Source organism: Sorex araneus, chromosome 3 (genome assembly GCF_027595985.1).
Source record: "Sorex araneus isolate mSorAra2 chromosome 3, mSorAra2.pri, whole genome shotgun sequence".
NCBI lineage: Eukaryota > Metazoa > Chordata > Mammalia > Eulipotyphla > Soricidae > Sorex > Sorex araneus.
This window is the reverse complement of record NC_073304.1, coordinates 49,411,845-49,426,986: the sequence shown is the minus strand read 5'-3', so window position 1 is coordinate 49,426,986 and position 15,142 is coordinate 49,411,845. Positions and strand designations below refer to the sequence as shown.

At 36.9% G+C, this 15,142-nt stretch overlaps 1 protein-coding gene across 3 annotated transcripts in view; it reads right to left on the bottom strand.

Moving 5' to 3' along the window:
- SOS2 (SOS Ras/Rho guanine nucleotide exchange factor 2) overlaps nucleotides 1-15,142 on the bottom strand; it is a 114,484-nt gene that overhangs the window by 29,696 nt on the left and 69,646 nt on the right. For all 3 annotated transcript variants that reach the window (XM_055130827.1, XM_055130828.1, XM_055130829.1), the window contains 3 exons: nucleotides 12,888-13,010; nucleotides 3,315-3,418; nucleotides 501-723 (listed from right to left, as the gene is read on the bottom strand). In XM_055130827.1, the coding sequence (XP_054986802.1) occupies nucleotides 501-723; nucleotides 3,315-3,418; nucleotides 12,888-13,010 (450 nt within the window). The remainder of the gene's footprint in view (nucleotides 1-500; nucleotides 724-3,314; nucleotides 3,419-12,887; nucleotides 13,011-15,142) is intronic.

Here is a 15,142-nt window from a genome sequence, read left to right as displayed (position 1 = left end):
AATAAAGGTATTTCTATGTTTTGAAAGCAGGTTCAGGTAGAAACAAATGGCAAAAAAATTTTCTCTTATCTCTGTAAGAGAGTCAGAAATCTTTGTTCTTTTAAGAATACTGTTATTCATCTGCTTAGCAAACGAATTCATTTGTCTAGCTTATCCCAGTCTCATTCAACATCCCATTTATTTGATTGCTAAGAGCCTAGAATCCATACTGATTGACTTAGCTAAACTACTTCAAACTAAAGCAGTAATAGGATCTTGATGACTACTTTGAACATGATTGCTATTTCATTGTATTAGTCTTCATTCTACCACTCTTATGAAGAATTGCTGGTTCCTAATCCAAGCAAAAATTGCAGTATGTCACATGACTTAAACTGAGCTATAAACTTCTTTCCAAGCCTACAAGGTATGTTTAAGCACTTGTGATTAATTTGCAAATGTTCAGAAAATAAAGATCTGTTTAAAGTTCTTGAAATAGTAAATTAATGTAAATATTCTACCTGTAAAGATCTGATTCCAAAAGTGTCAGCTGACGTGCAATTTCTATTGGGTGAAGTGTCATAAGCTCAAATGATTCAAAATGTCCTGGTTTGCTGAGATGCCATTCAATTGGTGGAGGTGGACTTTCAAAGGTAATATTATGGCTTATTCCATTTGCCTGAGCTTGTTTCTTCCTTTTGATGATCTTAGCAATTGATTCTACCCATTTCTTCATAGCTTTCCCTAGAAATAGAACACACACACAAAAATTGCCTTTTATGTGACAGAGGAAACAGCAGATCTTTAAATAATCTTTAATCTATACTCAAAATATCTAACCTACACCCACAGTTTCAATAATGATCAACTACAACCTTCTCTACTTCCTGTCATTTTGAAACAAATTTAAGACATATAATTTCATTCATTCTTACTTAAGTATCTCTAAAAGTTAGACTCTTGAAAATAACACCGCCACTATACACAATGACTTTTAAATTTTATCAAATACCTAGTAAATGTTTAAATTTCTTTCATAAATATTTGCTTACAACTGGTTTGAGATAGGTTCTGAGCAAGATCTATACAGTATATGCCTCCAGTCTCTTTACTATTATCTCTTTATCTCTTGTTTTGCTTGCAATTTATTTACTGGAACTGAATTACTTGCCCCATGGTGTTTCCCAAGTTTATATTTTGCCAATCATGTCCCTGTGGTGTCATCTGCTTTGTTTCTCTGCTCCTCTATTTTCTGTAAATCAGACACAGAGAGTCTTGGTCTGATTGATGATCAATATTATAGTGCTTATGGTATAGTGGTGAGCATACCTGCTTCCAAGGATCAGTATTTTACATGAATATTTTATGAGAATATTTCTAACAGGAGGAGTCTATTTTCCAATAATATGTTTTTGTGATTTACTAAGTATTAATAAATAATATTCTAATTTTACTATTTCTTTTCACTGTCACTGTCATCCCATTGTTCGTTGATTTACTCGAGCGGGCACCAGTAATGTCTCTATTACACTCAGCCCTGAGATTTTAGCAGCCTCTCCTTACTCATCTTTCCCAACAACTGGAGGCTCTTACAGGGTCAGGGGAATGAGATCTATTGTTACTGTTTTTGGCATATCGAATACGCCACGGGGAGCTTGTCAGGCTCTGCCGTGCAGGCGGGATACTCTTGGTAGCTAGCTGGGCTCTCTGAGAGGTATGTATATATCTGTTACTGTATTTTGGATATGAATACCCCATGGGAAGCTTGCCAGGCTCTCCCAATGGACAACAGACTCTCTGTAGTTTGTCAGGTTCTCTAAGAACAAGTATAATTATTACTTGTGCTTAGAAATAGTCAATTTTACACTGACGGGTCAAGGAGAACACAGCTTACCAGAATTAACAGATTATCTGGATACTTCAGAAATCATTTTACAGTTCTACAGTTAATGGTAAACTATAATGCTATTAAAGAAATTAAGTCATTTAAGATTGACTCTTTATATATGTATACAGCAAAGAAAAAAAAATAGAAGCATAAACCCAACTATGGATTGGGTGTACTTTAATTTTTAACTAACTCATAATATCTCTATTTTGCATCTGTTGGGTATGGCAGAGCTGATTTTAGTTAGCCCACCACAAAAATCATTTTGAAGGGAGTCAATCATTTAAGAGATCCCTGAGTTTTGTCTGCCAAAATTCAAAGTCCTAACTTCACTGGTAAATGTGTCTTTTTCTATCTTTATGCTCAATTTTAAATAAGTGAAGGTTATTATCTTTTCACTTATTAGTTGAAATACTTTTAAGATTTTTTTTTGGGAGGGGTGCCATGTGATGCTCAGGGCTCATTCTTTGTAGTGTTTGGGGGAATCACATGTAGTCTCAGGGATCAAACCCAGATTGGTTACATACAAGTCAAGCAAGCATCCTACCCCCTATATTATCAACTCTAGTCTCAGTTAGAGTACTTTTATAAAAAAGAATGCTCTTCCCATCAATATAGCTTTCCCTGTGATACAATTATGAAAGACCTTTAGACATTAACTGTAGACATTAACAGAGCCATTTACTTGCCCTATGTATTTTAAAAGCTTCTTAACTCAAATACAATCTAGTGTCATGTTCTGAATTAAAAAAATTAACTTAATTCATAAAAAATTTTAAGACATGTAGCTATAAGCATTGTTTAAAAAATTATCAAAGTTTCAGCCAAAATACCACATCCTCTATTTTAAATAAAATTCCCTATTAAAAAAAAGTAGAAAATGAGATAAACTAGGCTTGGTCAATATTTCAGTTAATGTCTTAAACTTTCAAATGAAATATGTTTTGATGCTATATTTGATAACACATGAATTTGTTTATAGCCTACAACTTCAACTCATGAGCTGTGTTATTAAATTTCAGATAAGAAAACCCTATTTTTCAGGTTCTAAAAAATAAAAACTTTACCAAGCAAAATATATATATATATTTTTAAAGCTGTTAGCATTTAAAATTAAAGAGAACAAGAAACAGATAAAAATTTACACCTAAATTTAATTAGCTGAAGAAATGACAACCTTCGGGTGAAGTTAAATAGAATTGTTTATTATAGAGGACTTTTAGCTTCTTTAAAGAGTATTTCCTTTAAAAAACCTGAACAGGAAAGGTTCTAGGACTTCAGATGTGTCTAAATACATGCAAATTTCTTATAATCTATACATATGATTCCAAATGCAACTTCAGCCTTTTTAAAGTGAAAATTTTATCTTCTCAAATTAAACGTCACACAAATTTAAAAATAAACACATGTGTGACTGACGATCCAATCAAACCTTTAAATAATATACCTCTTACACTTGAAATGAAGGATTCTAGTCGTTCAAGCAACTCCAAATCTCTTTCAAAGTCATAAAAATGGTGTTCAACCCAGTGCCGAAACACGTTTAAGATCCTGATAAAATGGAGAGAAACATATTTTAGTGAAACCTAAGCATTAATATTTCTTTCACTTCTCTAATAATGATACTGAGGTCAATGTAATACCAAGCATGTCTAATTTAATATCTTAGGTGCTTCAATGGTAGGAACACAATAGACTTCCAGATTGTTCACTAAAACATCTATCTATCACTATCACTATCATCCCGTTGATCATCGATTTGCTCAAGCAAGCCCAGTAATGTCTCCATTCGTCCTAGCCCTGAGATTTTAGCAGCCTCTCTTTACTCATCCTTCCCAATGATGCTGCATTAGAGGCTCTTTCAGGGTCAGGAGAATGAGACCCATCATTGTTACTGTATTTGGCATATGAATATGCCATGGGGAGTTCGCCAGGCTATCTCATATGGGCAGGAAGCTCTCCATAGCTTGCCAGGTTCTCTGAGAGGGAGAACTAGCTACTGGCGGAAGAAGCCCAGTCCTGATCCAAGCAGGCTTGGAGATCTCAGCCCCGGGTCCTGCATACCTGGGTTCCTCTGCATGTTCCTTCATGCATTAAAACATATGCTTAAAAAACTGTAAGTATTAATAATTGTGGTTTCTGTACCTAATTATCTAGTATGTTAAGAAAATGTACTTTCTGGGAACATTGGTGGAGGAGAATGGACACTGGTGGAGGGATGTAAACGAAATGCAAACATGAAAGTTCATAAGTTTGTAACTGTACCTCATGGTGATTCACTAATAAAAATTTTTTAAAAAATGTACTTTATTCAGGTGCAGAAAATTTATATACACTATAATATATTAAGTATTTAAATTAAAAAAGGATTGTTAGAAGATATGAATTTTGATACACTGGGAAAAAAAGCAAAGTATTAGTTATTTGGTCCTAAGTTCTAGTTCAAATGATACAATAAAATTTCTATGTAATCTTCAGAAATATCCACAATCCCTTATTTAATTACATTTCAAAAGACAAATATATTTTTATGCTCTTTTGTCTTGCAGCACCACAAAACAATACTTGTAACTTTGTAAATAAAAGTTTAATTCATCGATACAAACAGAATTCTATTCAAATAACTGCTATTTTCTTGCCTTCCTACTTTCAAAAGCATTTGTTGCCATCTAAAGATTACCATGAGGGGCTGGAGCAATAGTACAGAAGGGTCTGGGGGTTTGCTTTGCATGCAGCAGACTGGGGTTTGATTCCAGCATCCTACAGGGTTTTCTGAGCACTGCCAGGAGTAATTCCTGAGCACAGAGCCAGGAAGTAAACCCTGAGCAGCACAGAGCATAGCCCCAAAATCAAAATAAATAAATGCAATAAATGATAAAAATTCTCAATATCATTAATCAGAAACATACAATTAAAATCATAGAGGTACTAATAAACAAGTTGGTGAAATTATAAAGACTCACATGATCATTAGATGTTGGTGAGGATACGAAGCAACTAGAATTCTCAAACATTGTTGATGAGGTTTTACACAGTAAAATCACTTTAGAAAAAAGAATTGGTAATTTCCTTTATTTAAAATTTTTTCCTTCTTTTATGTTTGTGGCAGTGCTTATGTGCAACTCTCAGCTCTGTGCTCTGGATGCTTTCAGCATTGCTTACCAAACTATGTAGTGCCAGGGAAAACATCTAGGCCTCTAGCATATAGTTGGCCCACTGAACTGTCTGGCCTATGGCAGTTTCTTTTAAAAGGTGTCTGTTCATACATACACTGACCCTAAAGCCCAATTATTCTATGGAGTTGTTTATCTAGAATATATAAAATGCATTCATAAAATAAACTTATAGAATTTCTATAATCATATAAAACTGTAAAGACTTCAGATAGTAAAAAACAATTGAATAAAACAATTTAAAATACACAGACACATTACTCTCTCACTGAGATTCACTCACCTCTCAAGCTGCAATTTGTACTCTCCTCTCATCTCATACTTCTCTAAATGAAACTAGTTATCTCAATTAAAGTAAGTGTAAAACAGGGGCTGGAGTGATAGTACAGTGGGTAAGGTGCTTACTAGCCTTGTATGTGGCCAACCAGAGTTTGATTCCCAGCACCAACCATGGTCCCCTAAGCAACACCAACCATGATCCTCAAGCACAGAGCCAGAAGTAAGTCCTACCAGGTGAGGCCCCAAAACCAAACCAAAACAAAATAGTATAATAAAGTGTGGAGTAGAAAGATAAGAGAGTGGGCAGGATGCCTGCCTTGCACGTGACTAACCTGGATTTGATTACAGGCATCATATATAGCATGGAGCCCCATCAGGAGTAATCCCTAAGCATAGAGCCAGTAGTAAGCCCTGAGCACAACTGGGTGTGGCCCCAACCTCTCCCCCCCCAATTTAATTTAAGCAATGTTCATATAACGGAATAAATAGTACTTATTTAATAAAATAGGATACCCTCATACAAGAAACAGGAAGCTCAAAAGGAAACCAGATACAAAGAAAACCAAATACACAAGAGTATTTACTAATTCATTTATAGGAAATTCTTAAGTGGCAAAACTAGTAAATGAAAGAATATGAACATAGCTTTGGAAAATGACCAAAAAAAGATGATTAGAATGAACATATGGGAACTTACTGGGACAAGTGTGACATTTCATATCTTGAGAGGAGTTTGGACTATGAGATACATATGTCTGTTAGGCATGTGTAATTCATGGTATACACATTTTACAATACCTCTCTCCCACAGACATACCTAACTATTAATGATATACAAGCTGAAATATTTATGGAAGGGGGCTGGAGCAGTGGCACAGCGGATAGGGCATTTGCACTGCACATGGCCAACCAGGGTTCAATTCCCAGCATCCCATGGTCCCCTGAGCACCTCCTGGAGTAATTCCTGAGTGCAAAGCCAGGAGTAACCCCTGTGCAATGCCGTGTGTGACCCAAAAAGCAAATATATATATTTTAGATGATTAATGGAACAATATAAGAATGAATAGATGCAAAAAAAGGGTAAAAGATTAACAGTAGATTGAAGAGATAGATTTATGAGTATCATTGGTAAAATTCTCTAATCTTTCCTTTACTAAAATTTTTATAATACCAGTTAGAAAAAGTTACTATCATTATTAAAATTAGTATGATTGCTAAAAGCTTTTCAATGACAACAATGAGATATCATCTCACATCACAGTGACTGGCACACATCCAAAAGAACAAAAGCAACCAGTGTTGGCATGGATGTGGGGAGAAAGGGACTCTGCTTCACTGTTGGTGGGAATGCTGATTGATCCAGCCTTTTTGGAAAAGAATATGGATATTTCTCAAAAAACTAGAAATTGAGCTTCCATATGACCCAGTAATACCACTTCTGGGAATATACGGGGGCCCAAAAAACACACAGGAGAACACCATCTGCACTTCTATGTTCATTGCAGCACTATTCACCACAGCCAGAATCTGGAAACAACCTGAGTGCCCAGGAAGAGACAAATGGAGAAAGAAACTATGACACATCTACACAATAGAATACCATGCAGCTGTCAGGAAAAATGAAGTCATGACATTTGCCTATAAATGGATGGACATGGAGAGGATCTGGCTGAGTGGAATGAGTCAGAAGGAAAGTGACAGATACAGAATTACTGCATTCATTTGTGGTATATAAAAATATATATATAGTAGAAGAATAATATCCATGGCCAGAGAAAAGAGGGGTTAGGAGGAGTGGTCAATGGTTGGAGCATAGGTACGATAGAGAAGAGACCAGTACGACAATAATAGCTGGGAATGATCACGCTGGACAAGATCTGAGGGTTAAAAGTAGGTAAGGGATATTCTTATTAACCTTTCAGTACATTATTGCAAATCAGAATCCCCAATGCCCAAAATGGGAAGGAGGGGAGGGGGAGAGGGAGAGGGAGAGGGAGAGGGAGAGGGAGAGGGAGAGGGAGAGGGAGAGGGAGAGAGGGAGAGGGAGAGAGGGAGAGAGGAAGAGAGGGAGAGAGAGAGAGAGAGGGAGAGAGAGAGATATGCTTGCCATAGAGGCAGGCACAGAGTGCGGGGTGATGGGAAAGGACCTGGGGACACTGCTGCTGGGAAATGTACACTGGTGGAGGGATGGGTGCTGGAATACTGTATGACTGAAATCCAATCATCAAGAGCTTAGTAATGGTCTATCTCACAGTGATAAATAAAAATGTTAAAAAAAAAAAGCTAGCAAGGAAGAGACAATGCTCAATATAAGTGGACTGAAAATGTCCAATGGGGGGGGGGGAACAAAAAAACCTTTTCAATGCTAGGTGATATGTTTTAAAATGGCTTGAATTTCAAGGTCCTTTTCAACTTCATCTACTCCACAAAATTAATTCTCGCCTACAACTACTTGCAATGCTGTGTCTTCATTCCTCATGAGTCAATTTTCTTAACTATTTCCTATGCACACCATTCTCATTCTTCCCTTTGTTCTAGCATACATTTCCCATAACTTAAAACTCTCCTCCCCACCCCACATACACACACCAAGTGGTGCTTGGGTTTACTCAACTCTGCACTCAGGGGTTACTCCTAAAAGCACATGAGTAGCCATATGCGGTGATGGGAATGAAACTGAGTTTAGCTTCACATAAGGCACTTTAACCCCTGTACTATCTCTCAGGCCCTATTCCCCATGAATTTTAATACCTACATTGACTCTGTGTCTATCTAAATCCTACACTTTCTTTAGGAACAATCTCACTTTATCTTTTCCAAGATGTCTTCACTAATTCAGCCTAATTCTTAGAATTTTTCCTTCTTTCTTCCCTTCCTACCCTCCCCCTCCCTCCCCTTTCTTAATCCCTCTCTCCCTCTCCTCCCATCCTTCCTTCCCTTTCCTTCCAATTCTTTCCTTTCCTCTCCTTCATTTCTTTCTTTTATTTTCTGGTATTTCTTCACTAATTAGTGAGATGTCTTCACTAGTTCAGCCCAATTCTTAGAATTTTTCCTTCCTTCCTTCTTCCTTTCCCTTCCCTCCCCTCTCATTCTTCCTTCCCTTTCCTTTCAACTCTTTCCTTTCCTCTCCTTCCCTTCTTTCTTTTCTTTATTTTTTGATATTTGAGCCACAGCTAGCTGTGTCCAGAGTTTACTCCTGGCTCTGTGTTCAGGTGGTGCTCAGGGGACTATATGTAGTGCCAGGAATGGAAGAAGGATAGGCAGAATGCAAGACAAGCACCTTTTTAGCTGAATTATCTCTGGTACCAAGAGATGCTGCATTGTTTTAAACTGCTTAAGTACTTAAACATTTAAAGCAGAACAATACATTTCATAACTGCTTCATCTACATTTTCCCCATAAAATAGCATGGTGACAAAGATGCTATATTTTTTTACTTCTAAATTAACTTTAGCTATGTAAGAATGAGAACATAGAAAATGTTTATAAATAAGAAGGTACTGATTAGAAGTACTGATTATATTCCATCTGTATATAGCTACCTCAAAAATGTATGCCTCAAGTCAAGGAACTGAATGTGAATTAGTACAAAAGTGCATTATAGTTGGTAGAAAAATATTATTTCTTTATTGCCAATAGGCAAATAATCTCATCTTTATTATACAAAGAATGACATGTTAAGTTTTGAGAGGCATAATTGGGGATAGTATTCCTCTAAAATTGCATCTACATTTGTGGCATTCATCATGGAAAATATTAATGTGCTCATTTTCAAAGTTGCAATTTACTTTGTCAACAATAATAAAGGAACATTAATGTTTACTAAAAATCCTGATTGTACACACTAAGTTAACTCAGTTTTCCCACAGAAAGCTGTTTACAAGCATAGTGCTATCTCTTCTCTGTACTACCTCTCCACCCTGTGAATAGTTTTCTGGCTTTCACTTTAAGTATAAAGAAGGTCCAGGGAGACAGCTCTAGGAGCTAGAGAGCATCCTTTGCATGCTAAAATTTCTGGTTTGATTCTTGATACTGCATGTTCAAATCACTGCCAGAAACAATTCCCCAACCACTGAATCAAAAGAGTAGTTCCCCAAGCACTGCCACCCCACCACTTACTCTCAAAAAAACAAAAAACAATAAAGAAGGATAATCAAAGGAGCTTCCATTTTTTAATTAAGTAGTGTTAAAAAAAAGCACTAGGTTAGGAACTGCGACAGGTATGAGAATGAATCTTGTCCTATCATTTCCATATAGAACCTATTTCAGGTTACTTAATCCTGCGATTTTAATTTTCTCATATGTAAGTAGAAAGAGTAATTCCATTGTGCAAACGAGACAGAAAAGATAAAGAAGTTAGATGCACAGCAATCAGCAAACAATTGGCCATTAGTATTACCAAACAATTTTTTTAGAAATGAACTGAAGTAATGTCTATTTTATTGATGGGAGGGCAGTAAGAAAATAACATATTTTTCAGAAGCACAATACATCACATGCCATAGATATCTGATGCAAAGAACACAGTATATCTTAATAATTTTTTAAAACTGCCAACATTTATTTTAAAAACATAAGAAACTACTTTAAGTTCAAGGTGTTTCTCTTCAATATTGCTGAAATCATACGTTTATTTGTAAGACAAATACCATCTAATCACTAATTGATCCTGGGTCTTGATCTGTAAGATAAAACCTATAGCTATTCAATCATTTTTAAGCTAAAAGTATCAATCCTGGTTGTGGTCAACCAAGGCGCTGGTGGGGACAATATAACCTTAACCCTATCTCATGACTGTCTTTTCATGGAGGTCATAAAACAGAGCTCAAACACAGAAAGGTTTTTTGTTTTTTTTTTAGTTTAAATTCAAGTATTATTTACTTTCTTTTTTTCTTTTTTTCCCTTTTTTTTCTTTAATTGAATCACCATGTGGAAAGTTACAAAGCTTTCAGGCTTAAGTCTCAGTTACATAATGCTCAAACACCCATTCCCTTCACCAGTGCACATATTCCACCACCAAGAATCACAGTAAACCTCCCTCTTTCCCCCACCCTCCCACGCCCAGACCCCCAATTCGCCTGTGTAGCTGATAAATTTCACTTTACTTTCTCTTTACTTTGATTACATTCAAACAAAAAAAACTCACTATTATTGTTTGGAGCTTCCCCCCCAGATAGACAGATCACTTTTGACGTAACTTTCTATAGTTCCTAGATCCTAATAGCCCATTTCACTTCCCCCCACCCCTACGTCACTTTAGGTCTATGGTTTTAAACAGCATAATTTTTTTTTCTTTTTGTGTCACACCCTCCTGGCTCTGCACTCAGGAATCACTCCTGGCGGTGCTGGGGGGACCTTATGGGATACTGGGAATTGAACCCAGGTCAGCCACGTGCAAGGCAAATGCCCTACCCACTGTGCTATTATTGCTCCAGCCCCTAAATAGCATAATTTTTATTTTTTAATTTTTTAATTTTTTTGGCTTTTTGGGTCACACCCAGTGATGCTCAGGGGTTACTCCTGGCTTTGCACTCAGGAATTACTCCTGGTGGTGCTTGGAGGACCATATGGGATGCCGAGGATCGAACCCGGGTTGGCCGAGTGCAAGGCAAACGCCGTACCCGCTGTGCTATCGCTCCGGCCCCAAATAGCGTAATTTTTAAAACTCAAGAGAGTTCCTCGTAGCCACTAAATCTTTAAGATATGACCTGATTTCAAGTATTACAAATTGCTTTTGGTAGCCACAATATTCTTACATCATTTACTTACCATTTTAATCTTTTTCCAATAGGAAATTTAAATTGAGAACTCTAGGTTTTTTTCCACAGCCCAATCACCAACTTAGAAATCTTCCAACTTAATTGCAATACAACAAAGTAATAAGCCTTCTTCCCCACTGCCCCCCATATCCCCTGGCCCAATTATCCAAAAGATCCAAAGTTCATTTACCACATAAAGCAGGATTTAAAGAATTCTTGGAGCTTTTGGAGCAGAAAATGACTATCAAATCTACCAACATCTGCTGCTTTGGGCTTTCCTTATTAACAACAGAAAAGACTCAGTCTTGATTTCATAACACAAATAGCTAAAAGACACATCTGAAAGATCCTACAAACTCAAAATCACAGCACATAACACACACAAAACATGGCACATGAACAAAGCACCCAACTGACCTCTTCAAAAGGCACGGGGTGGGGGGTGGGGGGGAGGTTTGAGAGCAATTGGTGGGTGGGAAAAAGGGGGTTTGAGAGCAATTGGTGGGTGGGAAAACTCAAACTTTTCTAGCTAAAGGGACACCTCGGTCTTTAAAACTGATAGGTTATTAGGTTACACATTGCTCTAATCTCTAGCAACAATTCATTTTATTGTTTGTCAACTAGTTAAAACAGATCTGAATTTGAATGGTTTCTACTTCAGACTCTAATCCTCTGGTTTCAACCTTTCAATTTTCACAGGGGTAATGTATGTATCTTTTAAATCAGAATTTTCCTTCCTCAGTACTTCTTTCTTTATCCCTGGGAAATAACCTAACATAGAAAGAAAGACAAACTGATTCACAAATCCAAGCAAAACTTACTATTCTCACTCAAGGAAAATATTCAAATAAATGCACCCAGGTCCACAAGAAAACAGAGCTAGACAGAGAATAAGGAGCCTCTTTGGCATGCACTCTAAGGTGACTTTCCCCATTCACAAACACACATAGCGATCAACTTATCCCAAAGCTGCTTCTCTGACCCAGTGGGAGTGGTATGATAAGCAAGCAGCATTGGCTGGGTGGGGAAAAAAAGAGGAGGTGGGCAGTTCCAGGGCAGAGATGCCTTGTCAGCTAAGAGGCTTATCCTAAGTTTTCTGAACCACAGAAAACTCCACTCTTAGCTTGCTTCACCAAATTGTAACTAAAGGTTTGCTTCCATTGCTGTTCAAGGTCAGTCAAAAAAGTGACACAGTAATGGGTCAAGAAAGAACTTTACTGGGGCTGCAGGGTAAGGTGCTTGCCTTGCTCACAGCCGATCTAGATTTGATCCCAGGAATCCCACATAGTTCCCCAAGCACTGCTGGGAATAATTCCCGAGTGCAGAGCCAAGAGTAACCCCTGTGGGGCTGGAGCGATAGCGATAGCGGGTAGGGCCTTTGCCTTGCACGTGGCCGACCCAGGTTCGATTCCCAGCATCCCATATGGTCCCCTGAGCACCGCCAGGGGTGATTCCTGAGTGCAGAGCCAGGAGTGACCCCTGTGCATCACTGGGTGTGACCCAAAAAGCAAAAAAAAAAAAAAAGAGTAACCCTGAGCATCGCTGGGTGTGTGGCCCAAAATACAACCAAAACAAAAAAAAAGACAAGAGAGATTTATTGGAAACATGTCTGCAGATTGGAAGATGGTGTACACAAGTCATCAAAATAACCGCCCAAACATCCTTAATAATTAAATTTCAACAAAGCATTTAAGAAGAGCTTCAATGGAACTTGGGCAGTTAAACGTTATGAAGTGAATAACAATTACTTGATATAAGAACTATACTAACTATACATTGAAAAGCACATAAAAAAAATTCAGGCCAAACCTAAGTTGTACTGGTTGAACGTATTCCTTGCGAAACCTTTTAAGATCTGCAATGATTGGTTGCTCGCCTTTCTCTACTGCCAATTTATCTGCTTCAGTAGGTTCTGGCTCTGGAATTTCAAATCTAAGAATAAAAGCAAAATGAGAAAAATATTTAGCTGTTTATAAATAAATGAAAGGATTTAAAATACACAGGAGTAAGAACATTTAAATAGTTCCTACCACTTATGTTAAAAGTTAAATTTCAATTATCATAATACATATTATAAAAATTGTCCTTTAGGGGCTGGAGCAATAGCACAGTATAAATTAGTATAAATAAAAAGCTAAAGTCCAAACTGCATTTTAAACAATATTTACAGAATATGCTTAGTACATAAAGTATAAATCAAAACTAAAGACAACAAATATGCCGAGTCACACAAAACAGCTAAAATATAAATCTAGCAAGTATGCTTTCCTTATTTTGGACATGGAAATACAATCATGTAGATCTTTGTAGAATGTAACATTTAATCCAGTAAGCAGTTTTACTGAACAATATGATAGAGATCAAGATAAAAATTGGTATTTATATTGGCTTATGGGCTACAGCCATGCTCAAAGCTTACTCCTGGCTCTGCACTCAGGAATCACTCTGGGGGATGCTCAGGGATTGCCAGGAACCAAATCCAGTTTGACCATGTGCCAGGCAAGCATCTTAACTGCTGTACTATCTCTCTGCCCCTCCACCCCCGTATTGTTATTAAATATAAAGCTATTGTATTTTAATATATAATTCATTCAACATGTCATTAATATATGCCGTAAAAAATTTTGGGAGGGGGGGACAGAGATAGTACAGCAGGTAAGAGCTTATCTTGTATTTAGCTAACCCAGGTTCAAACCCCAGCAACCCCATATGGTCACCTAAGCCCGTTAGGAGTGATCAACGAGCACAGAATTAGGAATAAGTCCTAGTATCTCCAGGTGTAGCCCCAAAGACAAACTATTAAAAGAAAAGAAAAATTTAGGGCCAGAGAGATAGTATAGGTGTTTGCCTACATACGGCAACCCTGGTTCAATCAATCCCTAGCCCTACATACAGTCCTCTGAGCACAGAGCCTAGAGTAACTCTGAGCACTGCCAGGTGTGGCCAAAATAAAATTCTTTTAAAAATTAAGTCTAAATTAATCTCAATAAAGAAATTGTTCAATTTATTTAAAAAAATTATTAAATTATGATTTAATAATAATTCACAATACTATTTATAATAGGGATATTATGTACAATGATCCAACAATTATTCAGTTTTTTTAGGTCTAATGATATGACGATGCTTTCAATAAGAGTAGTCATCTTTCAAAAGCAACAATGAAAATATTTACCTATTTGATAGGTACAGGGTGTCAAAATTAAGAAAAAATGAACAGAGTTGATAACTCTTAATGTTGAATTATTGATAAATGGGTTATAGGGTGTCAAAGTTAAGAAAAAATGAATAGAGTTGATAACTCTTAATGTTGAATTATTGATAAATGGGTATCCTGTAGTCATGGACTTACTCTTGTTTATGTTTTGAAAGTTTCCATTAACAAAAGCTTGTTTAGGGGCTGGGGAGATAGCTCACAAAGGTCCGAAGTGTATACCTGGCATGAGGAGGCCCGAGTTTGATTCCTGGCACATGGTTCACAATCATCACTGGGGTGGCACAGCACTTCTAGGCCTGAGTAGCACAGGACTATTTCCAGGAGTAGTTTCTGAATCCCCTGAGTTGAATTTTATTTCCTAAAGTTCAATACCCTCCACATCCCCCAGATGTTTGTTTCAAAGTAAAAGTGTCTTTTTGGAGGGGGCTGGAGAAGAGGGTTGGGTCATACTCTGTTATACTTAGGGCTTACTCCTGGCTCTGTATTCAAAGATTACTTTTGGCCATGCTCAAGATCATATGCAGTTCTGGTAATCAAACTCAGGTTGGATACATGCAAATACACTACCCACTGTCCTAGCTCTCTGGACCTAAAAATCTCTATTAAGTATTATTTTATTGTACAAAAAAAACTTGTTTTTTAAATTTTTTCAATTCTTTATACCTGGAATTTTCTGATTACTACTGTAAGTGTTGCTAAGATCATAACAGACTTCTGTTTATAAACAGATTTAAGTAAGCACAATATTAGAAAAACAATAATATTGCTAATTTAATGTCAGAAAAATTATGTTCAAAATAACTTGAATACATACTGGGCACTCAGCACTTCATAAAGTTCAAAACCA